Source organism: Aspergillus alliaceus (assembly GCF_009176365.1).
Source record: "Aspergillus alliaceus strain CBS 536.65 unplaced genomic scaffold BDW43scaffold_30, whole genome shotgun sequence".
Lineage (NCBI taxonomy): Eukaryota > Fungi > Ascomycota > Eurotiomycetes > Eurotiales > Aspergillaceae > Aspergillus > Aspergillus alliaceus.
Genome location: NW_022474713.1, coordinates 167,770 through 193,694, shown reverse-complemented (window position 1 = coordinate 193,694; position 25,925 = coordinate 167,770). Strand labels below are relative to the sequence as shown.

General features: G+C 47.6%; 8 protein-coding genes across 8 annotated transcripts; 5 read left to right on the top strand and 3 right to left on the bottom strand.

The window, feature by feature from the left end:
* Positions 1-65: 65 nt before the first annotated feature.
* On the top strand, positions 66-3,608 carry BDW43DRAFT_124983 (STE11 family mitogen-activated protein kinase kinase kinase). The gene is made up of 4 exons (XM_032038113.1): positions 66-472; positions 540-613; positions 677-828; positions 877-3,608. The coding sequence occupies exons 1-4, from the start codon at positions 291-293 to the stop codon at positions 3,160-3,162; spliced, it is 2,694 nt and encodes an 897-aa protein (XP_031898929.1). The 5' UTR covers positions 66-290; the 3' UTR covers positions 3,163-3,608.
* BDW43DRAFT_280366 (mitochondrial 54S ribosomal protein uL5m) lies at positions 3,281-5,091 on the bottom strand. Its single transcript, XM_032042406.1, has 3 exons — positions 4,808-5,091; positions 4,039-4,731; positions 3,281-3,966 (listed from the first exon to the last, which is right to left on the bottom strand). The coding sequence occupies exons 1-3, from the start codon at positions 5,056-5,058 to the stop codon at positions 3,843-3,845; spliced, it is 1,068 nt and encodes a 355-aa protein (XP_031898928.1). The 5' UTR covers positions 5,059-5,091; the 3' UTR covers positions 3,281-3,842.
* Positions 5,092-5,693: 602 nt separating this feature from the next.
* Positions 5,694-8,475, top strand: BDW43DRAFT_320491 (ubiquitin C-terminal hydrolase family protein; the record flags this gene model as incomplete). The annotated part of the gene is made up of 5 exons (XM_032049089.1): positions 5,694-5,759; positions 5,829-5,915; positions 5,972-6,346; positions 6,414-7,032; positions 7,085-8,475. 5 exons carry the CDS (start codon positions 5,694-5,696, stop codon positions 8,242-8,244), a joined length of 2,307 nt encoding a protein of 768 aa, XP_031898927.1. The 3' UTR covers positions 8,245-8,475.
* Positions 8,476-8,705: 230 nt separating this feature from the next.
* Positions 8,706-11,690, top strand: BDW43DRAFT_312411 (vacuolar protein sorting protein DigA; the record flags this gene model as incomplete). Its single annotated transcript, XM_032047367.1, has 3 exons — positions 8,706-8,916; positions 8,970-11,550; positions 11,606-11,690. The coding sequence occupies 3 exons, from the start codon at positions 8,706-8,708 to the stop codon at positions 11,688-11,690; spliced, it is 2,877 nt and encodes a 958-aa protein (XP_031898926.1).
* A 362-nt stretch (positions 11,691-12,052) lies between these two features.
* On the bottom strand, positions 12,053-14,561 carry BDW43DRAFT_312410 (putative C6 finger domain protein; the record flags this gene model as incomplete). Its single annotated transcript, XM_032047366.1, has 7 exons — positions 12,053-12,230; positions 12,324-12,765; positions 12,834-13,126; positions 13,180-13,266; positions 13,320-14,168; positions 14,225-14,337; positions 14,391-14,561. 7 exons carry the CDS (start codon positions 14,559-14,561, stop codon positions 12,053-12,055), a joined length of 2,133 nt encoding a protein of 710 aa, XP_031898925.1.
* Positions 14,562-15,932: 1,371 nt separating this feature from the next.
* On the top strand, positions 15,933-17,420 carry BDW43DRAFT_301231 (uncharacterized protein; the record flags this gene model as incomplete). Its single annotated transcript, XM_032045011.1, has 7 exons — positions 15,933-16,191; positions 16,279-16,427; positions 16,460-16,816; positions 16,849-16,869; positions 16,909-17,045; positions 17,155-17,323; positions 17,361-17,420. 7 exons carry the CDS (start codon positions 15,933-15,935, stop codon positions 17,418-17,420), a joined length of 1,152 nt encoding a protein of 383 aa, XP_031898924.1.
* Positions 17,421-17,854: 434 nt separating this feature from the next.
* Positions 17,855-18,360, bottom strand: BDW43DRAFT_124894 (uncharacterized protein). The gene has a single exon (XM_032038112.1). It carries the CDS (start codon positions 18,214-18,216, stop codon positions 17,959-17,961), a length of 258 nt encoding a protein of 85 aa, XP_031898923.1. The 5' UTR covers positions 18,217-18,360; the 3' UTR covers positions 17,855-17,958.
* A 725-nt stretch (positions 18,361-19,085) lies between these two features.
* On the top strand, positions 19,086-19,771 carry BDW43DRAFT_312408 (uncharacterized protein; the record flags this gene model as incomplete). Its single annotated transcript, XM_032047365.1, has 2 exons — positions 19,086-19,176; positions 19,437-19,771. 2 exons carry the CDS (start codon positions 19,086-19,088, stop codon positions 19,769-19,771), a joined length of 426 nt encoding a protein of 141 aa, XP_031898922.1.
* Between the last annotated feature and the right edge of the window lie 6,154 nt (positions 19,772-25,925).

Genomic DNA, 25,925 nt, shown 5'->3' with positions numbered 1-25,925 from the left:
TCTATATTTGGAAACTTGTGTTCGCTTGATCCTTATCTTCGTCTGCCATTCCCCTCTTAGGAAATAGATGGAGCTAATGTGTACCTGGAATCCTGCAGGCTACTTTGTATCATGCATTAGACCATTCTGGACGTTTGTTGGGACCTTGACGTTTCTACAACACCGCACGAGCCATTTTTTCTTGCCAGGTACACAGGGGCAAGGAGAAGGGGCGATAGTTTGTCTGCAGACGCACACTAGCCATCGTTTGACGATTGGACGACGTTCTAGGGTTATTTCCCCCTTCGACAATGCTGGCAAAGACTACATACTCTTCCCCACTGGGGATGTCAACAACCCAGACACCAACGACGTCTTATCACACCGGGCCTTCTCACAAAGCGATCTTTGCAGCGCATCAAGATGGTGTCTCATTCACTAGTCCCACGGAGTCGGAGTTCTCGGATGCACACGATGGACTTGAGGCAGTCAAGTAAGTCGCCCGTGCGTGATGTTTAGGGAAAGGTTTTATAGGGAGGCGATAACTGATAGCCCGGCAGATCTTGGGACGAGAAGCAAGTCATAGCGTGGCTGCATAGCATCAACTGTGGTCAATATGAGCCTCTCTTCAAAGGTTGCTTCTGGGTTCTATTGCTTTTACAGCTAAACACAATAAACAGGAGCTGACGGCATGTAGCAAACAACTTCAACGGAAACAATCTTATTGAGTGTGACCAGAAGATCCTGCAGGAGATGGGTATTAAGAAAATCGGTGATCGCGTACGCATTTTTGTCGCTATCAAGCAGCTTAGAAACAAGTCGGTTGCCAATCGCAAACAAAGAAACATGGTAGGTGATTGTTGTGCTGACTCAGGAGTCTGTACTAATCCGCTGCAGAGTCAATTAGCTGCGCTCGAGTCTGCATGTACACCAGCCTCGTCTGAGTCCAGTCGTCCGTCACTCGGCCGTCAACAGACCTTGAACAATCGCCGTTTCTCCCGTACCGCTGATACTGTTCATGGTTACAAATCGCCGTCGCGGCCAGGGTCGCCCCTGCGAGCCCAACGATATGCTGCTAGTCCAATGGAGAGTGCTCGTAAGGAACAAGGGCAAGGCTATTTCGGCCACACTCCCTCTGGTAGCTCCGGTGCTAGTCGGAACCAAGCGACTTCTAGTGAGGGCCAAAGGAGTGGTTCACATTTGAGACAAAATCCTAGCATTGATGGCCTGACAATGGGGTCGCTGCCTACAAACTCTCCCGTTATTAGGGTAATCTATACCGGTGGACAGACCAAAGTGTTAAACATCAAGCATTGCAAGACAGCAGATGAAATAATCCTCTGCGTCTTGAAGAAGCTGCAACTTCCGGAACACCAATATCGCAATTACTGTTTCTACGTGTTAGATGGCCTGGAGCCAGACCCGTCTAACTGCCGGAGGCTGGGGGATCACGAGCTCATGGAGATATGTGAAAGCAACTACAAGTCTGAACGTGGTCGCCTCATACTGCGGAAGATTCACGCTGGAGAACCAGAAACGGACGAACTTCGCCGTGCTTCTCAGCTTGCCATGGACGAAAGCCAAGCGACCCACATTAATGCTTTGAACAGCTCAAACCCACGTACACAATTCAAGATTCAACAGCTCACTGGCGAATCTTGGAACAACATCAAACAACCGATTTCACCTATGTCTTCTCGGCATCAAAACGCGAGCGAGCCCGAGTTGCAGGTGCTGAATACGGAACGAAACCCGGTGTCTAAGTTACGATCGTTCTTCGGTGCCCGGCCACCTAGCGAGATGATTATCCACGAAATCACATCTTACTTTCCTAGCCACCACCGGGAGGATATCGAGAAGACTATGCGTATGTCAGTTCGGAGGTCGCAGCGTCTAAGTCGTGCGGCAAGCCGGTTGAGTGTAGTTAGCAACACAAGCTATGCATCTAGCTTAAGAGATGCACCCCCTATTCCCAGTATTGCTGATACTTGGCTTAATACTGGTGCTCAGCCCACTCGCGCTTCGAGACCTCTTTCAGTTTCTAAGTTCAGTCTTCCTCAAGCAACATATAGGGATTCCATCGCATCTAGCTCCCTTCAGCCGCTTCAAGAAGAGTCACCAATTGAGCCAAATCGCAAGTCATACGTTTCTTTTGATAGTGGTTCTGATGATCCCAGCACTTCTCGCCAGAGCCTGGTGGACGAGAATGCAAGTGTTGCTGCGACGGATGGAGGCTCACTCAATGAGCGACTCAGTGTTCTAGTAGCGGAAGACGGCGAAGAGGAAGATGATGGACTAAATGACTTCCTGGCTGGAAACAACTTCGCCCCCAAGAATTGGATGAAGGGCTCTTTGATTGGGGAAGGGTCCTTTGGTAGCGTCTTCTTAGCCTTGCATGCGATTACTGGAGAGCTTATGGCTGTCAAACAAGTTGAAATTCCATCAGCAACCAAAGGCACGGAATTTGACAAGCGGAAGAACAGTATGGTCACAGCACTGAAACATGAAATTGAACTCTTACAAGGACTTCATCACCCCAATATTGTCCAGTATCTGGGCACTGCTGCTGATGACCAATACTTGAACATTTTCTTGGAATACGTCCCCGGCGGATCTATTGCTACGATGCTCAAGCAATACAATACTTTCCAAGAACCTTTAATAAAGAACTTCGTGCGACAGATTTTGGCAGGTCTCTCTTACCTACATAGCCGCGACATCATACACCGGGATATCAAGGGTGCGAACATTCTTGTGGATAACAAAGGCGGCATCAAGATCTCGGATTTCGGTATATCCAAAAGAGTTGAAGCCTCCACGGTTCTTGGTTCTCGAGTCAGCGGTACAGGAGGTGGTCATCTACACAGACCCTCTCTGCAGGGTAGTGTATATTGGATGGCACCAGAAGTTGTTCGGCAGACAGCTCACACCAAGAAAGCGGACATTTGGAGCTTAGGCTGTCTGGTCGTGGAGATGTTTATTGGTGCCCACCCTTTCCCTGATTGCAGTCAGTTGCAAGCAATTTTCGCTATTGGTAGCAACAAAGCGAGACCGCCTGCACCAGAGCATGCGAGCAAGGATGCGGTCGCCTTCCTAGACATGACTTTCCAAGTTGACTATGAGCAAAGGCCAAGTGCAGACGAATTGCTGAAGTGTCAATTCCTCGCCGCGCCACTCGCGTGAAACCGGGCTGTTTGAATTGCAGACGAAAAACTTTGCAACTTTTTTTGAGATTGAATACCCCAGGCGCAAATGCCGCTAAGCATCTTCAGGTTCTGAGATCTTATGATTATTATTATTATTATTTATTTATTTATTTATTTTTTTTTGAATCCTTGTGCTTTAATATTGATTATTTGGTTACTATTGCTGGCCTTGGATCTCGGACTTTCTGTATCCAATCTCCTGGGTCACAGCACTCACCCGGATCTTAACTTCATTGTCGACGTATAATGAAATGATGTTGTATAGAACATACAGTGTTTTCGATTCATGACCTTCAGATATCCTATTCTTGTATTCTAATAAGCGGGGTTCTGTTCTGGTGGATCTGAATGGTTAATGGGATACGTCCACATAGTTTTGAAACGTTGAGGAATATAGTCTTCAAGTGATATGCAAAATATTCGAACAATCAACGAACCCAATCGGAGCAGACGATGATTTGTGCAATAAAAAATACTAATGGATCAGAGCGTATTTTACATGAATTTGACGAGTCTAGAACTTCCATGTTACATATTAAAATGCCAAGAAAACAAGATGAGAATGCAAGCTTTCGCTTGGTTGTATAGGAATGGCTTTCATCAAGCGTCTCCTGATTAGATCTCGCGGTATTCCCCAGATATGTGTGTTCGGTTTCCTTAATCAACCATCTTTCCGTGGAAAGGAATTCCCATAGCACTGAGGAGAAGCCGAGCGTCTTTGTCCGTCTTAGCCGTTGTGTGGATGGTAATATGGCAACCAGGAATCATCTTCGGGGGGTACCTAGTGGTCGGATAGTATTAGCCAATGTTCCACCCAACCCTATCTCGGTATAGGCGCTGTAGCAAGACTCACATATCATAGTTCACCTCGATCTCAGGGAATAGGGCAACATTCTCAGGCTCGAGACCAAAGGTGATGTTTCCACTGCTGTCACCGCTGCTGCCCTTCACACCTTCCCAGTCTTTGATCCTGGGCATAACAACGTCGACAAGCTTTCCGAAGAAGTGTAGCATATCTTCACCACGAAGCTCAGCCTTGACAGCAACAGTATCTCTGCCTGGTGCAATACTCCAAGTGGCCACACTGGTCTTCGACTTAAAGGTTTCTACTTTAGCGTTGGAGATAGCCTGGACAGCCATTCCGGCGACATGCAACCATGACGAATTCTCCTGAGCTGCCTGCTTGACGTAACTGTGAATGGTGATCCGTTCTAGCTTGGGAATATTATTGAAATTAATCGGCTTCCGAAGGAGACGCAGCACATCACCTCCACGGGGTCCACGGAGCGGTCTGTTCTTGTGATAGGGGGAGCTATCATCCCATGAACGAAGACGAGGTGCCTTCGGCGGCGGCTTGAAACCCGGGGGGTTGTGAACATAGCAGAGGGTGAGGATGTCGGAAGCGACGGTTGACTGGTACGTTTGCTCTACTCGTGGAAGCGAGAAAGGGCCCGGAACGTAGAGTCGGGAAGATGGATCGGATGGCGGAGGGGGTTGATGAGGGTGTAGCGGACCACGATCATATTTGGGCGAACGGAATTGATAGCTGATTGTTGAAAGATTAGACCCGAGCGTTCGCCTGGTGGCCGATCCGGATTGCAGTGCAATCGAGGTGAACTTACCGACTCCGTGGCAGCTGCTTCTTCCGCCCTTTGGATCTCGCAATAGGATCAAATGACTTTACAGCATCAGAAGGCGATGCGGGTGTCAGAGATGTCGCTGACTCAAGCTCGTCGAGGTCGGCCTGCGCGGCCTTCGACGACGCTTGATCGGAGACATTGCGCCGCAAGCAGAAGGCCTGGGGGCGAGCGGTGGGCACAAATGCCCGTGGCAATGACCTTGCCAGATATCTCGACGGCTCACTGGCAGCCATTGTGGTCTACAGGTGAAGTTGTCGCTGTAGACTATATCGAGACTCTGCTTTCCAAAAATTGTTTTCCGGATCGGAGACATATCGACTTCGGGATAACATCACGTGGCCAGAGTTTAGGGTGCCTGAAGGGTTTGGCGCCAATATCAGGCAACGAACAAAGCTCCGCAGAAAGAGAAGACAGCGGAAAGATCCACATGTGATCAGCTTCAATCAAATCATCCCCGCGCCGAATCTAGCAAGCTAGGCATCCATAACTTTAGATCGTTGCCGATCCGGTGCCAAAGTCATGAGCTGTTGATTTTAGCGCTTCTCACTATTTTTCTTTGCTGTTTTAGACTGATTAGTGTCGCCTACCCTCGAAATACTCCTGTTAGCCAATGTGATGTCACTGAACTATTTCGGCTGAAGCCTATATACACACCTCCTCGACTCACACATCAGATTCAACTATCAGAGGAACTAGGCACATGATATGTCTGGTAAACCTTCCAAGACCTACATTCGCGTGCTCCATGGGAATTTTGGAGCCTGAACTAATACTTGCCCCATGTCAATGTATAACTAACCCTCAAGTCTGCGACACTTTTCTCCTGCCTTTGAACTACAATCTACAAAGGTCACATACATTGTGAAAAATGAGCGGAATCCACAGATTTCTCACGAAGCGCGAGCGGCTTAGCAGATATGGAAAGAAAGATGAGGTATAGCACACAACTCCAGAGTTGGGTGTCTTTTGGTAACTTACCTTTGCTAATGCCGCTTTCGTTCAGTCTTCGAATATCCTTTCCCGTCCCCATTTCCGTGGCTTCTTCTCGTCAACCCAACCACCAGCGAATACTGATGAAGAACAAAAGAAGGTGAGGCAATCGCATTTAGTCGCGTAATCTATACAGTGTTGCTTATGATGAGGTAGATCAAGCTTCTTGAGCGTCGCATCGCGCAGCTTGGTATCACCAGTCTTAAAGAGGAACATTTTGGCTATGCCTTACAATCCTCACATGCCCAGGGAGATGTGGACAGAGCGTTTGACTTGCTGCTACTTCTTGAAGACTCTATCGAAGGAATCATCAGAGGATATACACCAAGTACGAAGCTCCTGGGAGCAGAGAACCGCCAAGGAGTCACTTGCTACCTAGATGCGCTTCTCTTTGCGATGTTCGCTCGTCTTGATTGCTTTGAAGCCATTCTATATAAATCCTTTAATGACGAGCCTCGTCGGAAACTCGTCATACTGTTAAGGCTCTGGGTCAACATGCTGCGGTCGGGAAAACTCATAACAACGGATATTGTATGTTCTTGTATTTCTTTCAATTCCCCCTAAATGGTACGATGAAACGCTAACAGAATGCCTGTAGACTAAACATTTGCAAGATGCACTGGCTGAATGTGGCTGGGATGATGCAGCCAGGCTACGCCAGCAGGACACATCGGAGGCGTTCACGTTTATAACGGGCACGCTGGAATTGCCCCTCCTTACTCTGAAAATGGACATTTATCATACAGGCAAAGAAGATGCGAGTGACGACCACAAGTTTGTCAATGAAAGATTATTGGAGGTTGCGATACCAGAGCCTCATGATGGAAGGACCGTCACGCTTGAGGATTGTTTGGAATCGTACTTCAACAATCGTATAGAAGTGAAACGGCACCTTGAACGGCGCAGCACTGTGGGCTCCACTAAATCAGTAGACTCCTTAGTCAAGGGTTTTACGACGCACATCGAGACAGTGGAAGTTAGCCCATCTCCTTCGACATCTCCAACAACTTTGTCACCTTTCCGCCTTGATGAAGTGACCCCAATCACGTCTATAACCGAATCAAGCGGCTCAGACACACATAAGGTCAGGCGAAGCAGCATCGTCCAAGAACGGTTTATACCTGACTTGGAAGGTGATGGCCATGTGACATCTCAGCGGAGGGGCTCGTATCGGAAGGAGGTTATGATGCCTGCGTGGCAGTTTTTTAGTTTGATACGTAAGGCCAACGACCATTTCCTTGATGTTTGCCAGCGCTAACATACCTGCAGCCTGGTACACGGATAATACGCCGACCAATGATGCACAGGTCGCTGCGCACTTTTCTTCAAAACGGCCAATACTCGGCTTGTGCTTAAAGCGTTATTCTATGTTACCAAACGGTAAAGCTATTCGACTTAATACATTCATTGACATCCCAACAGAGATTGGACTGCCTCATTTCATTCAAGACGACAGTTTTGACGAAGAAGGTCCTATCTACGGGAATTTCAAACTTTCCTTGCAGGCAATGGTTTGCCATCGAGGTAACTCTGTCGATTCAGGGCATTACATCGCCATTGTTCGGGGTACCAGTGCTGGTGCGCCCCCTGCTAGCTCTCATAGTTCGGAGACGGCATTTTCAGATAGCCCCCAATATTGGATGCGATTTGATGACTTGGCCGCTGAGCGTGTGACCTTGGTTGATGTCGAACAAGCTCTGAAGCACGAATCGCCCTATCTTCTATTCTACCAAATTCTGCCGATCAATGAAGATGCTGCGGCGGTCAATCTCCCAAATACGGCGCCTTCTTCTGAAGTGTCGGAGGATACACAGGATTTGGATACTTTAGCAATATCTCAGAAATTAAGCGCCTCGATCGGTGATCTTTCTGAAAGTTGTCACATGGAGGGATTGCGTTCTAACCGGCCAAGCTTCGAGATCACTGCCCCAGATAATACAGAAATCGAGCCACTAGACCATAATGGCAGAAAGCATAGTGTTGCCTTCTCCGATGCAGTTGAGTCAAATACTTCCGGAGGACTCCAGGTACAAACCGTTTCATCGACGTCACCGAGACTTACTGCGAAAGATGACGATAGGGGGAGGAACTCCTTCTCATTTTCTCGTCGTACGTCAAGAAACCGGAGAAGCACACCTGGCAGCCGTGCGGGGAGTCAAACTAGTGAGAGCAGAATTAGCGCTACATTCTCACGTTTTACCGGTCGACGCAGCAGAGATAAGCTCAACAGCGATGGTTTCTCGACCGAGGACGATGAGTTTGCCGTTGACAATGTGCTGCCAAGCGAGAAGTTTATACCAACGAGTAGTGAAAGCAACGAGAAGAGCCCTCGACGGGGGAAGGAAGGTGCCAGGAACAAAGGGAAGTCCAAGGAAAAGCCTAGAGAGAAGTTTGGACGAAAGCTTGAGCGGGAGTGCTCTATAATGTAAGCGATGATTCATTGACGGTTTTATGATTCATGATTTTCATGATCACACAATTCTAGAGAGGAAGTGAGCGCGATTGATACCCAGCCACTTTTCTCATTATTCATCATTTATCCCAGTCATGTGCAACTCGGGAAGATGTTAATTTGTATAGACTATGAGTGAACATATTAGAAATAGATAGGGGAAGGTGGGATTGTGCAAAATCGAGAGCATTTGTATCGTACAATAGTTATCTGTGTGGCATCTATCCATCATGATACTGACCGTAATCAACTTCGATATCTGCCTCAGGCATCAAGAGCAATGCTAAGGCAGCAACAGCTGTCTAGCTTCCCCCATCCCGTCCTATCGGTATCAATCGGTCAGTAAGAACAGCTTGACACAAGCTCCTCTCCACCCATTTCTTAACTCCTCTCTGGACTCCGCTATGATATAGCGTTTTCTGTCAATACTCGCGCATTATGGCGCCGGATGTGTCAAACGGTTATGTTGCTCCCAGCAACCTAACTGAAACCCCCGACTCCGCACTCTTCGATGTCCGACGTGTTCAGCTTCAGTTCCCGCTTGCTGCGGATTTCGTCGCTGCACAAGTTGCGAATAATGTACTAATTCTAGCTCTCGCGACCAACCGTATCCTAAGAATTGACTTGGAAGCTCCCGAAGACATAGACGGTATTTGATTCCTGTGGCTCGGTATCGTTGCGATATTAATTGGGCCATTCTAGACATCGACCTTCCAAAGAAATCCTCAGAAATAGGAGTTATTCGTCGCATGTTCTTGGACCCTTCCGCGTCCCACTTGATCATTACTACCACCCTTGGCGAGAACTACTATCTCCACACTCAGTCGAGGCAACCTAAGCCACTCTCGCGGTTGAAGGGAGTTTCCGTTGAGAGTATCGCTTGGAACCCATCGCTTCCGACCGCCTCGACTAGAGAGATACTTCTAGGAACTACGGATGGCCATATATATGAGGCTTATATCGAGCCGTCTACTGAGTTCTATCGCCGCGAGGAGAGATATGTCACCGCTGTGTATAGAGTGCCGGAGGCATCGCCAGTGACAGGGCTTTGGGCAGAGTTGGTTCAAACTCATTTGGAGCAGAGGCGGGTGCTGATAGCGACACATGGCAAGTTAATGTGCTTCTTAGGGCGGACAGGAAGACATGGGAGAGAAGGTGGTGGTTCCGTATATACCGATCTCTTCCAACGGGAATTGCCATCAGTCCATGAGGTTCAGAAGCCGTCCAGCGCTGCGCCTTCAACACTGGCCATATCACCAGCTATTGTGGATGGCCATTCTGAGAAGGAATTTGCGTGGCTTAGCTCCCAAGGTGTTTATCATGGACAGCTTCCATATTCTTCCGACAAAGTGACACAACCATTCGAGGGTGCGAATATGCTTCTACGGTCAATGTTCCCAGCCACAGAATCTGCACGAGGAGGCAAAAGGCTTATTCAAAATCCTATAGCTGCTGTGACGCTTTCTCAGTGGCATATTCTAACCCTTGTTGAAGGCAGGGTTATTGCCATAAATCGTATGAGCGAAGAGATTGTTTATGATCATGCTGTATTGGAACCAGGACAGAGTACACTAGGCCTCCTTGCGGACTCTACGCAGAATACTTATTGGTTGTTCACTAGTCAAGAAATCTTCGAGATTGCAGTCGAGGATGAGGACAGGGATATATGGAAAGTGTTTCTTCAAAAGCAGATGTTTGACGAGGCTCTTCATTACGCACGTTCTAGCGCACAGAAGGATGTCATTTCCACTGCTTCCGGCGACTTTCTCGCCAGCAAAGGCCGTTATCTGGAGGCGGCCAAAGTCTGGGGTAAAAGTAGCAAGGGATTCGAAGAGGTTTGTTTGACTCTGATTAACCGTGGGGAGCATGATGCGCTGCGGAAATACCTCCTTGGCCAGCTGTCGACATACAAAAAGTCGTCCTCCATGCAGCGGATAATGGTTGCAAGCTGGTTGGTAGAAGTTTTCATGGCCAAGCTAAACTCTCTGGACGATAACATAGCTACCCGAGCGGAACTGGCGGAGGGAACGAGCACTGAAGAGATTAGAGGCCAGCTCAGCAGCATCCGCTCCGAGTTTCAGGACTTTGTCACGAAGTATAAGTCGGATCTCGATAAGAAGACGGTATATGGTATCATCAGTAGTCACGGTCGAGAAGAGGAGCTGCTGTATTTTGCTACAGCCGTCAACGACCATAACTATGTGCTTTCGTACTGGATCCAACGTGAAAAATGGCCCGAGGCATTGAATGTTCTACAGCGACAAAGTGACCCTGACGTGTTCTACAAGTATAGCAGCGTGCTTATGACCCATGCAGCTACTGGATTGGTTGATATCTTAATGCGGCAGACAAATCTCGACCCCGAGAAACTTATACCTGCTCTACTAAACTACAACAAGTCGACGAATGTACCGCTTAACCAGAACCAAGCTGTTCGATACCTCAATTTTATTATTGTCAACCATCCAAAGCCGTCAGCCGCAGTGCATAACACACTCATATCAATCCATGCTTCGAGTGCCTCTTCCTCGGAAGCAGGGCTCTTGACCTATCTTCAGTCACAACCTTCATCTCCGCCCCCATATGATGCCGATTTTGCCCTTCGTCTTTGTATTCAACACCAGCGCTTCCAGTCATGCATTCATATCTACAGCGCTATGGGACAGTATCTCCAGGCAGTAGAGCTGGCTTTGCAGCATGAAGATATTGAACTAGCAGCAATCATTGCAGACAGACCGGAAGGGAACGATAAGCTCCGTAAAAAGCTATGGCTTCTTGTTGCCGAGAAGAAGATTCGACAACCCGGAACAGGCATAAAAGACGCCATTGAGTTCCTCCGTCGATGCGAACTCCTCCGTATAGAAGATTTAATTCCATTCTTTCCAGACTTCGTTGTCATTGACGATTTCAAAGATGAGATATGCAGTGCCTTGGAGGATTACTCCCGTCACATCGATGCATTGCGCCAGGAAATGGATAACTCGGCACACACAGCACGGCAGATTCGATCCGAAATTACGGCCCTTGATATGCGTTACGCTATCGTCGAACCTGGTGAGAAGTGTTGGCTTTGTTCCCTACCAGTTTTGAGCCGTCAGTTCTTCGTATTCCCCTGTCAGCACGCTTTTCATAGCGACTGTCTAGGGAAAGAAGTTCTTGAGGGTGCCGGCGGGAAAAAGAAGTATATACGGGACCTTCAAGCGCAGTTAAACAACAGTGGCATAAGTCTTTCTCGACGGGAGAATATTGTCAAAGAGCTAGATGGGTTGATAGCAGAGGCTTGGTAAACTCCCCTCCCATCCACCGAGTACGAGCATTGTGTGTTGACATATAAACAGTATCCTCTGCGGAGATCACGCTATCAAACATATTGATAAGCCATTCATCACGGCCTCTGACGCGGCAGATGAATGGGCATTGTAAGAGCAGAGAACTCGTCCGTGTCCTTCACAAATGTTCCCCGTTTTATTTGCGCCTGAGTTCTAATGAGTTATATCTGGAGTGTTACTCTTTCCGACTTGACGGCAGTCATTCCCTGACTTTTTTCGTACGAAAAAATACGATATGTTTATACCATTGATTACCTAGTTACTCGCATATATCCAAGCCTAATTCAAAGGAATTTTCAATTCTACCCTAGACATCGGCATCAATTACTACTCGATATTCTATCTACACGGAAAGTTAAACAGAGTATACTTTATATCCAAACCAAATAACCGCCCAAACCTAAACTAAGGCAGTAGTAATGCGTCGAAGATAAAAGGGCCAAAGAGCAAGAATCATCATAAAAGCCTCAACAGCTCCAAATCTTTCGCAACGGCAGGACTAAAAGGGGCACACTCTTCCAAGAACTGTATCATCTCCTGGCTCCATTGTTCCCAGTCCTGAGGAAGTGTGCTGCGGATACGGGGATCGGGGGAATTAGAGATACAATAGAAGAGGAGGACTTGGCCGAAGAATCTGTATTGTATTAGTGCATGTCACACGTCACTTCGCCGGGTATCGTTTGAAAAGTGGCAAGAGAAGGGTAGTTGTTGGGGGGGGGAATCATACTGAGAACAAAAAGCAAACTTGATCGGAATACAGCTTTTCATAGTTTGAAAAATGCCGCTGGTGACGGGCCAGTTCATGGCGTGTTGGAGGCCGCTGCGGAGTTGTTCGAGGTCGTCTTCTGAGAGGGAGGCGGGGATGCGGAGGGCTTTGTAGAGGTATGGACGGCCGATATGGAACTTAGCGATCATGTAACGGCCGCGGAGCATTGCCTCTGAGACGGCGGCGGCGGGGGAGAGGGGACGGTTAGGGTCTAGAGGGGGGGGAGAGATTGGAGTGGTAGGAGATGCAATGGGGGTTGTGCTAGTGGTGGGGTTTGCTGGGGTCGTTGCCGTTGCGTGGGTATCTTGGAATTGGATGGCAGGCGGGAGGTTGAGACGCCATTGTTCTAGTTGGTGTTGGAGCTCTGTGTTGATGGCTGGGAGTGGGAAAGTTCCTGAGTCGGCTGGGGTTGGGACACTGTGAGTTTGGGTTTATATGGGTGAAGTGGTACGTGCACGGTCCATAGCTTACAGTAGAAGTATAATGAGTGTCGGATTCGGGTGAGGATGATACGGTGAGCGACCTGCGCGAGGAAGTGATATTGAAAGAAGGAGTCATCTAGCTCTTCTGAGGAGGACCGAGGGGGCACGAAGCTGACAGTTTCGAAGCTGATGAATTTCGGTATGGGCACGAATTCTTCAAGTCGGGCGAGGCCGCTGGGAGGGAGATGTAGTTCTTGCACTAGGATGGTCTCGTTCATTAAGCAATTCCAGTATACGCGGGATTTCATATCGCCCTCCCATTCATCGAAATTGACGTCGTGACTGGAGGTGTTATTTAGTAAAGAGTAAGCAGAAATCAGAATGGGTTGACTCACTTGGTCAACATTTGAAGACAACAAGTAGCAGCGCGGTGGATCATAGCCCACGAATCCATCGGGCGGAGGATTTGGCTGTAATAGACCCTTTTTATCTCGTTAGTCAATAGCCTTGGGTTGGTTAGGAAAGGGATGCGTACGATGACAACATATAGAATTGACAACTTGGGAGGTCGTTATCGCACATCAAGAAACCAACGCGTCGGCGTGCCTCATTGAAAAAGCGTAAGCCGAGCGGTTCCTCATGGATCACCGTCATCCAGTCTGGTGGTTCAAAACGAGTGCTTCGAGTACCGGGTAGCGGGTAATTTCCTTCTTGATGAGCCTGGACAGCATGACAGCCCAAAGCCAAAACGTTTAGAACCAGGCAGCTTTCCATTGTGTAGCCGAATCCACTCTCAATCGCTGCCCAGATCGTGAATGCAAAATAGAAACTCTTATCCATGATTGGTGTGAAAGGGTTAAATGTGACGAAGAATGCATCAGAAAGACCTTTGATCATCGCCAGTGGAAGTGCCTCTAACCAGTCATCGCCAGCCTGCGGTGGGAATGGACAGATGTACATTGGGAGTCGGGGCCTCTTGACTTCCATGTCAATAACGTAGTTCTTCCCTAGCCTCTCGTGGGCTTCGAGTAATCTCTTGGGAAGAATATCCCGAGCTCCTGGCCAGAGAATAACTCCGTGCTGACTGAAAGAGATTGAGACCAGCCCATTCGAATTCGTCGTATTTCGGCGCTCATCAAACTCAAAATCGTCATGTTCTACAGCGTCGGGCGTCAGGCCCTGCGCCAAGGGATTCGCAACAGGCGTTCGGATGTTGATACTCTGACTACTGCGGCCTAGAGTACTCGTCTCCAACGGACTTTCAATGCTTCGCATGTGCCTCGGACGCGACTGTAAATCATTACAGATGGATGATGGAAGCTTTTCTAGTTTGGTTTCCATTCGATGGAGAGTGCTCATGATCAAACTAAGAGAATGATCTCGCCTACATCAGGTTAGTAAGAGCGTCTGGGTCATCGGTGTGCTACCGCAGTTACATACTTGGAGGATTTGCGCTCATTGTAGACACACTCCAGACCTAGTGACTTACACAGACCACATTTTGGTCGGGACTCGTCGCATCTCGTCTTTTTGAGCCTGCATGTTTCGCATGCCTATAGAATAGGGTCAGAAGTGGACATATATACACCGATCGATGGAGACCTACTACAGTGGCAATAAAATTCCGGGGCTTTTTGCTGGAAGCTCCCGATTGTGGTTGTTCAGGAGTGGGTGAGAGGAGGTCATTGATCGGTAATAGACCATTATGACTGTTATCGATATGCTCCGGCGGCGCTGAGCCGGGCGAGAATGACTCTTGGTATGAACGCTTGCTCATGGTGCATGATTGGGCAAGAGGAATGGCCTCACCCAAGAGTCCCGTATGTATCAAGAATGCATTGTCATCTCAGCAAGAGATGAGCTGAGATGAAAGGAATCTGATATGATCTTCATGATAAATGGACTGATTTCATTAAATTTCATTGGATTCGGAGTGGAGGCGCCGAACTCCGATGAGCCAATCACCGCAAGGGGTCATGTGATGCTAGTCATCTTATCATGAGATTCGCTATCTTTAATTTCACGAAGTACTCTATAGACCAGAGTCCTTAATCAATCCTGGCCTGTAGGTTATCTCCGCATTTGATACCTGAGCAATAATCATCACATTATTAAACCCGTTGACACTATCCTTTGGTAAATCATCTTTTAGGCCGGGCCACTAATACCATAACTTAGTAGCCTTGAGAACTATAATCAAAGTTCATATAGCTTTCCTTAAGTACTGCACAATTTGGACTTATTTCCCACCCAACCTTGTTCCTTCTTCCTTTGCCTTTCTTAAACACTAGTTATAGTACATATAACAATAACCATGGAGACGTGGAAGATTAGCGAATCGTCTTGCTATAGGAAAGTCCAATGCCTGAGTTAAACGGTCTATCTATCCTCAGCCAAGTCAAGCCCTAAGTCGGGTATGATTACTAAGACGTGATACATCATTCAACTATAACTATGCTCTGCGATAGTCCCTGTGAGATGAGATCACAAAGGGCGATAAGGGACCATATACCTCATTGCTCCACCTAAAAGAGTACTCCCAACGTAAGAGTGGGTGGTGGAATAAAAGATCATTTCTGCTATATATTACTCTCATGAGATCATGATTCACGTGGCAATGGCTCTGCGACAGGAAGGCGGTGAGTCATTCCATTGGAGAGAAACGGCTCCATGTATCTGATACTGATAGGCCTAATATATAGACGCCACCCCTCAATGTTTGAAGATGTCAAGAGCAAATAAGTCGTATCCTATCTTGCTGTTGAAATCAGCTAGCCTAGGCACAGGATGTCGCAAGGGTAGCTCCCGGGTGATTTGGAGGAGGTCAATTCACTCATTGTGAGTGATATGGGAGATGATGGTCAGTTCCAGTCCATCGGAGAAGGCAAGAGCTGCTGACTCACGGTTATGCGTAGTCAACTTGACCTTGGATCCCAGTTTGCTTGACTTTTCTTTCCCTTATATACAGGCATCATCCGAAATGTACCCTGCCAACTTGCTAGGTTTTGATCAACAGCTTGATCACTCTTCAACATCAATTAATTTTTTAGTGTCATCTGGGGATTTCCTTGATGAACACACGTGGCTACCTAGTGACTTTGATTTTTAGCAGTCGCCCTTTGTCCTGCCAATGGCCTCGCCAAGCGCCATGGCTGACGGCAATTTGACCACGGAACCAAACCTCAGTGCTCGGGAATCTGAACATGCTGGGATAAGTCTTGGTCAAGACACAGCTGAACAACCTAGTAAGCCTTCCAATAGCCATGCTGGTATTCCTCGGCGTAGAAATCACTCTTTGGTCCGTCAACAAGATCACCAGAGCGGTCCGGTCTTCATCCCAAGCGCGAGTGCCGTAAATCCCACGGGGAGATGGCCTGAATCCCCCTTGAGGACGAGCCGGCATCTATGTCAGCCATTCTGGATGCGCTGAAAAAAAGCGCCGGTCCAACGGCCTACTCAGACTAGGGGCAGCCGCTGAAATACACGCAATGCAGGGCACAAGGCGTTTCGCCACTATCGGCGAGCTCCGTCCGCAACAAGCGGTGAATGTAGTGGTTCCTCAAATGCTTCGTTTGGCTTTGCTCTATCCCACTCGCCATCGGATGATCCATTAAGCCGTATTGCTAAAGGCAGGCTAACAAAAGTACCGCGCGGGCTCGGGACAATACTGAAGAGCGTGGGCGAGTTTGCTGTACATTCAGCTGTGATAAGTTTAGAAGACGGTATGAGTTGGCTCGACATGAGAAACCCCTCCATTTGAATTTGGAAACATGGTATTGCGTGACCCATGGGACCACCGTCTTTTCAAGAGTAACGGAAAGAAAACACTACGCTTTTTGCAACACATTGGACCCCAATGCAGCACACCTCGATCGACACAACCACAACGCCTGTCGTGGTGACTCTGACAAGCGCCGCTCATTCCGCCGCAAGGGCCATCTGGTGCAACGTTTACGACTGGTTCATAATGTCGATACTTTGCCTCTTATCGATGGTTGGAAAATCGGACACCTGCCATCCAATCACGCTGCGGTTTCTGCAATCACACGATGGATACTTGGGAGCAACGTGTTGACCATTTGGCTGTAAATTTCCGGGAAAATGCCATAATGAAAGATTGCAAGGGCGATCACGAATTTCCGCCATCCATTGCCGCGCAGGTTACGAACTCGTTACTTTATCTGATAGGCGAGGAGTCTCGGAGTATAATCCCATTTTTTGCTATCAACGCATATGTTCAGGATCATTTTGCGCAGATCTTGTCGCGCGCCCATTATCTTACTGAAGAACAGAAAGCGAGCTAGGACAAAGCTACCCACGATACACAGGCGGAGGCAGTAGTCAAGTAAAATTATTCAATCACAGCTCAGCTCCTTTACACAGGTGCTTGCCTTGTATTTAAGCCGCTATGCGCGAGAAAAAATGAAGCAGGGTATCATACACACGGACGATATGTTTCAACAGGAGGCCAGGCGAGTTCTCTACGGGTCGGAGGACTCCTGGAATCAGACTATCGCTGATAACCGCGGCTGGCTTTCTGTATTTCGAAATCTACACTGCGAGGGACCACCTGGAGCCTGAATCTGTAGCGGCAGATCAACAACCAAAAGATACCTCTGCTGGCATGGGAAGCTAATTTTGTGTTTTGCCTACTCTCCACCGCAGAATTGCGACATTTAAATTTCAAACTATACTTTGTATTCATCTGCTCTTGATCCCTTTTTCTTCCCTTCGTCCCCTTGTGTCGTATTTAATTCTACATAACATGGAGCGGATCACTACAGACATGCCCGTCCTCTATCACCTCTGCCCAGCTGCTCGGCACATTGCCGTACGTGATATCAGCCAACCATTTCTGGGGCATAAAGACATAGGGACATTCAGCCGACTTGATGATAAGCTGCTGCTCTCTGAATCGAATTTGACCAACGGGCAAGATAAAGGCCGCAGTACCCACAGCGAATGATGCAACTAGTTTGCCCTGTTAGCGGCGGATACGATATCATTAATAGTGAACTTGTGCTCTAGAATCTCCACCGGCTCGGTGTCCGAATGGGCAGAGAGCCTCCCACGGGCCATATCGAGAACGGTCTGCCTTGTAACACCGGGCAGAATGGTGTGCTCGTCCAATGGTGGTGTGATCATCTGTGATTGTCCTTCTGTTGTTGTCCAGTCTACAAAGAAGTTCGTTGAACCAGCTTCTGTGACCTAGCCATCAGACCCAAACAGCCACAAAACCTGATGGCAGATGCCAGCATCCGAGCACAGTTATGGCGAGGACGGAATAGACGCAGCTTTCCATTATAACCCCGGTAGGCCTTCATGGCTTCAAAACACGATGTGGCGTAATGAAGACACTCGCGGATGGCTGCAGTACGAGAGGCCCATGAGGTACTATCTCCGGTGTCGCCCACCCTGATACTGCAGACCATCGTGCGCGGACCATGTGATCTGTAAATATCTTGTGTGCGGCCAAATCTGGCGCATCGGCTGCAGGGACCAACTTAGGCTCATTAGTCAATGTGACTTGGAGCTTCGGGGCGTTGAGTATGTTGAGGCCAGAGGAGCGAAGAGGCTGGCCATCGGTCAACCGGTGAACTGACGGAGGTAGGAAATCGTCGGGAGACATTGTCCATAGGTAAAGGTGATAAATGCTTGTAGTATTCCCCATTCTATAGAAGGAAAAGCAAAGTAAGAGAATCCTGTCATCTACAGATCATGATCGGTGGGACCAACTGCACTTTATACTGATGATATTTTTAAGACCTAGAGAGGACGCAGTCGCCAGCATGCTTCATACACGGGCTTGGTTGCTATGAAGCTGAAAACTTTGCTTTTTCTTTGCCAATAGAGCAGTTTCGACATGCCGGGATATTGATGGCGCAAGGCGTAAAGTGTAAGGTGTGATAGAAAACCAATACCCAACTGGAAGAGGTGCCACCTGGTTCCTCCCATAGAATTGCAGAGAATCAGTAGATAGCTTCCACGATGCTGACATGAAAACTCGCCTGAAGATCTTGTTCTAAGAGGCGTAGGGCGTAGGGCGCAGTTCTCCTTCGGGGAACCGACCTACACTTGAGTCTTTGGGGATTTCTATACACCCTATATGCGTGAGTTGCCACGTATATAAGTCATATCTCTGGCTGGAATCCTAGATAGCCTTTTGAACAGAATTCCAGAACTATTGACCCCAGTATCACTTCTCACTAAATGCGATCGTTTGGCGTCCAGCGCATGCTCTTGACATTGCCTTACTGACCAGTCTCAAAGATCAACCACTCACCCACACGACCTCTCTCCCATGCCTCACTCAGAGACATCACCAGGAATCTACGTCCTCGGACTTGGAAACATTGGCACCTTTACCGAGCATGCCTTGTCCAAAATCCCCGGTAAGCCCTCAGTGACCCTCCTCTACCGCGAATCCTTCCCATCCTAATAGCAAGCCAACGACAACTAAATCCTCCTCACGACAAGAGAAGGATCAACCATAAGTCATAGCAACTACGACCTAGAAGTATACCAAGGAAAAGGAAAGGCCTGGCACCCAGCAACACCAACACCAACACTACACTCCACCACTACACTCCACCACTCCCATCCCGATCACTCACCTCGTCGTCAGCGTAAAAGCCATCCAAAACAATCTCAGCCCTCCAACTCCTCCAATACCGCCGCAACTCAGCAATACTCTTCCTCCAAGATGGAAATGGCACAATCAACGAACTAAACCCCTTCCTCTTCCCCGATCCCGCCAACGGACCAAACTACTTCACAGGCGTGATCTCCGACGGCGTAACCCTCACCCAACCTTTCCACGCCACGCACAAGGGCTTCGCATCAATATCCCCAGGCTTACTCCCCCGCCCAGGCTGTGCCCCTGAACCTAACAGCCAATACCTCCTCGACATCCTCCCCCTCTCCCCCGACTCAACGCAACCTCCTACCCCTACACAGAGGTCCTGCAGATCCAGCTGGAGAAACTAGCCGTCAACGCTCTCTGTAATCCGCTCTGTGCGCCGAACGATGCGCCGAATGGCTTCCTGTTTAGCATTTCTGAGACACGGAAGGGGATTCTGACCGAGATCTCGAAGGCTGTACTTGTGTTGCCGGAGTTGAGGGGGGTGGGGGGTGTGAGGGAGCAGTTTGTGGTGGAGAGGTTGGAGGTGACGGTCAAAACGATTTTGGTGAAGACGGCTGAGTCTACATGTCCGATGGTGAGGAATTTGAGGGCAGAGAGGGAGACGGAGGTGAGGTTTACTAATGGGCATTGGGGGAGGAGGGGGAGGGAGGTTGGGGTTAAGACGCCAGTTAATGGGTATCTTGTGGAGGAGGTGGTGAGGAGTAAGTACTAGTACGTAGTAGATTGTTTGAGTTTGGGTTTGGTACTGTGGGTGGGTGGGTGGTGGTTTTCTTGTATAGTGTTGTTTTGGTTTGGTTTAGATGGGGTATGGCATATACGGAGCTTGGTGGGTAGGGTTTGGGTCTAATTATGCAGGTGTATACAAATACCCAATCTAGCAAGGAAATAGACACAGTTATAGACTTGGTTTCATGCACGGGGCTGCAATTGTATGTCTTTTCTACGTTTATCTTTATCATATGCGTGCAATTGGCTACCATGAATGCCAGTCAAGTACCATCTTTGGGGTAGATGAGAGCGAGAAGGACGAGAGAGAAATCGATGAACGAGATTGGTATCTATCTAGATACTGGAACTTTACTCTACTCATTTGTTGTCGGACGCTCCAAGTCAGCTGAGATTCACTAGGCCGAGTTCTAATGGACAGTATTTATTGCGAGGGGTCTAGTATCAAAAGTAATTCAGCCAATGCCATATTAGCTCTGTGCCGTGAGTGAATATAGAAGAGGTCAAAAGAAAAGGAGAGATCTTAACATAGAAGCATACAACCCGCGACGAGCCCAATGTAGACACAAGTCAGCGCGACAAAGTCCACAGCCACAACACGACAGTCACAGACGATGCCCTAGCTGTTAGTTACACAGAGGAGGTGTTCAATGGAGCATTTGCCATATATACAGGAGAAGCGAGGTTTGCGGTTAAAACGAGCGGACAAGTGCTTGCTCTGATTGACCGCTAAGATGTAGTAACACAGACTCATAGAGAAACTTCCAACCATGATTTTTGATATCATGGAATCTTTCACCCATCGAGTTTGGTCAATAAATGGGCTCAAATCCATTGAGTGACGTATCATCTTCATTTCTAGTTATACATAATCCATCTCTACCTGCAATGTGAAGTACACTCGTAGTAGTTCTTAGACATGGACTGCCAAACCCGACAGAAGACCCTCAAGAAATTCGAGGGAAGCGAACTAGCTGTCAACGCAACTCGCTATCTGCTGATCCCACTCTTCGTGGGAAAAGTTTGATGACTACCTCGGCGAGCGCTGGGCTATCTTCTACGCCCAGAAGCTGGATAGTCTAGAGCCCTGTGCAATCAAAGCCTCTGGACATATGTGCTTTTGGTAACCATATGTCTCCACGAATCACATTTTGTGATGAGATCAAAGTATGGCGTTACGCCGTTGCCCAAGGGCTGCACGTATGTGTGGATAACCTGAAAGGATAGGGTGCGGACCTCCTATATATTTAGGTGGCCTGACGCTACATAGTAAGGCTACATATAATATGGACAACTAGAAGCGCCCTTGCACCACAGAGAAGTACGTACATACCTTCTCTATGCAGTAGGTTTTACAATTGTGCACATCAATTTAGGCCTTACGTATTAAAAATAGTAGAAAATCAAGAATATGTTAGCAACGGATCAACTGGGCGCTTATTGTAACCCTAGCACGGAGTAGCTACTATCACGACGGTTAAAGGGATACATACGCTAGTTCCGACATCCAAGTGTTCTAGCTGAGCATCGAGACCCCACACTTATTGCAGCAAAAAGCAACATCCACATCCAGTGGTGTACATGGGGAAGAACAGCCGGCGCCTAAGGTGCTTTGTCTTCAAGGTAATGTCTTACTGGAACCAGGCAGATCGGAGGATATTCCTTGATATGATATGGCTACGGATGCATTGTACTGTACATATGTACATACGTAACACACAGACCCTAATGCACCACCCACTAGAATTTCAAGGAAGAAGTAGAACGAAAGGATGCGTGATGCAGCAAAACTGTTGATGTGGTGTAGTGGGATTTCTTGTCCATGATAGAATCAAGCGAAATCATGCAGGGGGGGTTGGGCGTCCCGCTGTAGTTTCTAGATCGCTGCAATTGATGAGGCCCCTGTCCAGGGGAGGTGGAGAAGTGTTTCATGACGGTGGTTATAATTTGAAAGATAGTACATATAGACATGGCAGATACCAGTATTTACTTGACAATTTCCTCTCAGGTGTACGAAGCAAAGTACTTAGAAGAATATATATGTATGAAATATGCTGCCATACCCTAAGGTAACGGTCGATCGGTAATCAAAGTAAATTAATTTTTTTCAGTCTCTGTGAATAACTCTACGAATTTCCCGTGTACACAATACATGATACATACAGGGGACATGCAGAGGTGGCAGGCAAGGAGAGCGACCACTTACATATGATATGCGCGGGTAGTTGTGCCGTGTTGACTCCAGTGGATTTGCTTAAGCGCCACTGACACCTGTGAGCTGGATTTTCTTCTCCCTCTTTTCCTTTATTTGGATCCTTTGACTTTCGTTTTGCGTTGTTTTTTTTTTCTTTTCTTTTTCTTTCTTGTGAGGGGTAAACAGATACGTAATGATCGCTGTGTGATGGAGTGTCTCAGGATTTCGGGGACACTGTCCTATCTATCTAGAGATTAAGTATCTCTTGGGTGTACGCCGGGTCGCACTATCTCTCTTAGTCTGGGCCATAGGAAAGACAAAACAGACCCCGCCACAAAAGTCAGACCACAATTGACTTCCTCGCAATGTCGTGGTCATGTGGCCTCGCAAAATCCGGGGAACCATAGCATAACAAACATACGGAGTAACATTAAGTTACTAACCTACATTACCTAAGCCAGGGAGTACCAACTTCTTAAGATCTCAATACAGAAGGTCGTTGTCGGAGGAATTCCCAACACAACCAAGCCTCCGGGAAGATCGTGCGGGGTAAATAAAGTAGCAGTACATCTCTCATTCCATTCTACTCTCAAAAGAGGAAATGAGCGTCTGATACTACAAAGATGATGTATGTATGTACTTTTGTTATGTTTGCTTTCTACTATCTAGATAGATAAGGGACCCTGTATATCCCGTCTCTGATATCATGTACTTCTGCTGTTATTGGTGGTCATCTCTATTATCTCTCTGGCAAGTCTCTAGCGATAACGGCTCCTCCGAGTAATAGAGAGAGAGGGACGGAGAGAGAAAGTTCACTTCCAGTTAATAAAGTTGCAACCGATACAGAGCACTCGATTAGGTTTCCTTATCTCGAATGGTTTCCGGGGGACCAACTCTGATATCGCCATGGAATTCAATCCTCGTTACACTACGGGATGATGCCTAGTTTCCATTCTGTGAAAGAGAAGCAACCGTGGGGATTCCAATAAACCATCGACCTCCCTAAAAGAGGATAAATATCCACACCCTGCCACCTGGAGATTGGATGATTATGAAGTGGCCAGATTCTACAGTGAGCTCACTGTAGAACGAGCTTGTCAGCCGGAAGAACAGAAATTGATGGAAAGGAACGGAAAATATCCCTGGGGGGGAATCCAAAGAATAACTATTATAAATCTGTCAGTGTAGATAGTAGTCACGAGTGCTACTACTTGGTGGTGGTACTGGTACTTGGGGTTTAGCTGGAAGAGGATGTTGGGACCTTGAGGATCGATCGCGTGATGCCAACCGGGGCACCAATCGAGGCCCATCCGAATGGGGAAGCTCATCAATCCTTGAGACCCGTGGCCTCTCCATACTTGAGGGCTTTTTTCTTTTTCCCTCTGTTTTTTGAGCAGTGAGAGACACGCAACTGCTGCAAGGTCAAACCTTACACACACACTCGAGGAGGCGGTCAAGCAGCCTAATGCAGCAACGGCTGAAGCAACTTTTTTTTTTTGATGTTCTCCCCCTTCACCGCCAAACATTCTTTTTTGGTATGTATGTATCGAGAACCTACTACTTGACTCTTGACTCCGTTAGTAGTAAGGAAAAAGCATGCCATGCCAGCCACGCTCGAAACATCAACATCCATTCATGTCATACCAGTTGTACGACCCCATACATCATATGTTAATCCCCTCCCCTTTCCCCGCTTCCTGTCCTGCAATGGAGATTCAATCCTGAAACGTGAGAGGATAGAAAACCCCGCAAATGATTGCCTCAGAAGTTGATCCCAAGTTGATCACTCAGCGATGGATAACCGCCGGGCGGGCAAAGCCGTGGTTCTTTCATCGGGTTCCCTTGGGACCAGCGTCGGATGAACCATGAGACTGGTGGTCAGTCACATTTGGAAGAGGGAAACGATCTGAAAAATTGGACCCAAAGAGAAAGTTTAGAATCAAATCAAATTAAATCAAATAAACTAGGGGGTTTAGAAAGCACAGGTACATACAAACAGAGTTAAGGAAGGAAGGCACTCTGTACATACTTGGGTATCATTGTACTTAGGTAATTACTCATCATCTGCTATGTACTAGATTAATCTGCAACCCACTTCATCTTCCCCATACACACTACATAGAAGTATATCCACAATTGATCATCCAAAAACCGCCCTGGGATATTTATTTATTCTGACCATTATTCATTTTATTTTATTTTTCATGTCACAGGCTCGAAGGGGGAGGTGAATGCTGCAATTATTGGCCATTGGTCCTCCAGGTCGATGGCCTGCTTGGTGCTGGCGTCATGCAGCCTGGGAATAGTGCCAACTCGGCAGCTCCTCATTGGCCCCAATCGGCGTTAGCGGCAGTGCGAGGGTCCAAAAATGGAGTAGCGGTTACCGCCACCGTTACTCCGCCTTCGGGGTGAGGGCAAATCCGAGATTGGAAGCATGATGATGAATGATGCATCGTCACTCTGTGGAGTTTTCGGTTCCATGTGTCCCAGACTATTAGTCTTCCCATCTTTGGAAGGGGAAAGGGCGGTTGATTTCTCCAGATGAGGTGATTTTGTTTTTATTTTTGTTTTTGGGTTGGATAATTCTATGACCCATGTATCCCATGGTTTCAATTGTTAGTCATAGTGGGTAGGTATTGCTATGAATGGTATCAGGAACTGACCATAGGCGGCAGGCTGGAGGTTCCCAAGGAGGACCCTGGTCTGGACCTGCAGGAACTTTACCTTAAGCCGGCACAGGACGGACCACGTCCCATGCTGCTTGGGTGCCCGGGGCGGCAGCCTGTAAGCTCCGGAGGTACCTAGTAGCCTAGTATCTTCCCGGCTCGCCTTATTGATGGCAATTAGGTGGCAGCTATAGCACGTCTCTCTTATTACCTAACTTTTGAAAGGTTAACTAACTAGCTAGAACTTATGCCACGCTATGCCCCGTGCTACGTCTTTATGTATACTGAAACTTTGATTAGCGCAGGAAGGAAAGGGAAAAAAAAAAAAGCAATAATGCCTAATGGCAATGACAATAATAATAATGGTAAAAATAAAAAATAAAACAAGGGAAGAAGTTACATCATGTATGTATGTACTGAACATTCTACTCGTCGTTAACTCCCCATAATGGGTTTAGATAGCATATTATTGAGTGATTACTCGGGCAATTGAATAGTTCGCCGGGTTAAAATTCCTTCAATGTAGCAGAAGTTGATGAGGGAAAAATCCACACTGATGCAATTTTGAAATGCCAGCCATCGTGACGTGACAGCGGACACAATGGAATGCCTGGTAACAAAGGCAGGGGAATGGGACTTCCATCACCAAGAATTAAGAATATTACTAATAACTAATTTCCTTCGGATTCCTCGTCATCCGTGACGCGATCGGACCGTTTCATTGCATTTCATGTTATGGTATTCTATTCCCCTACTGAAAATTGGCCGTAGTGGATGTCAAACATGTCGGAACCAAGTATACTATTCTTTGGAGTAGATAGAATAATATTAATCCATGACGAAGAATGGGGGGAATGCTGCGATATCCGCTCATGATGCACTCAGGGGGGTGTGGAGCATGACTCCGGAAAC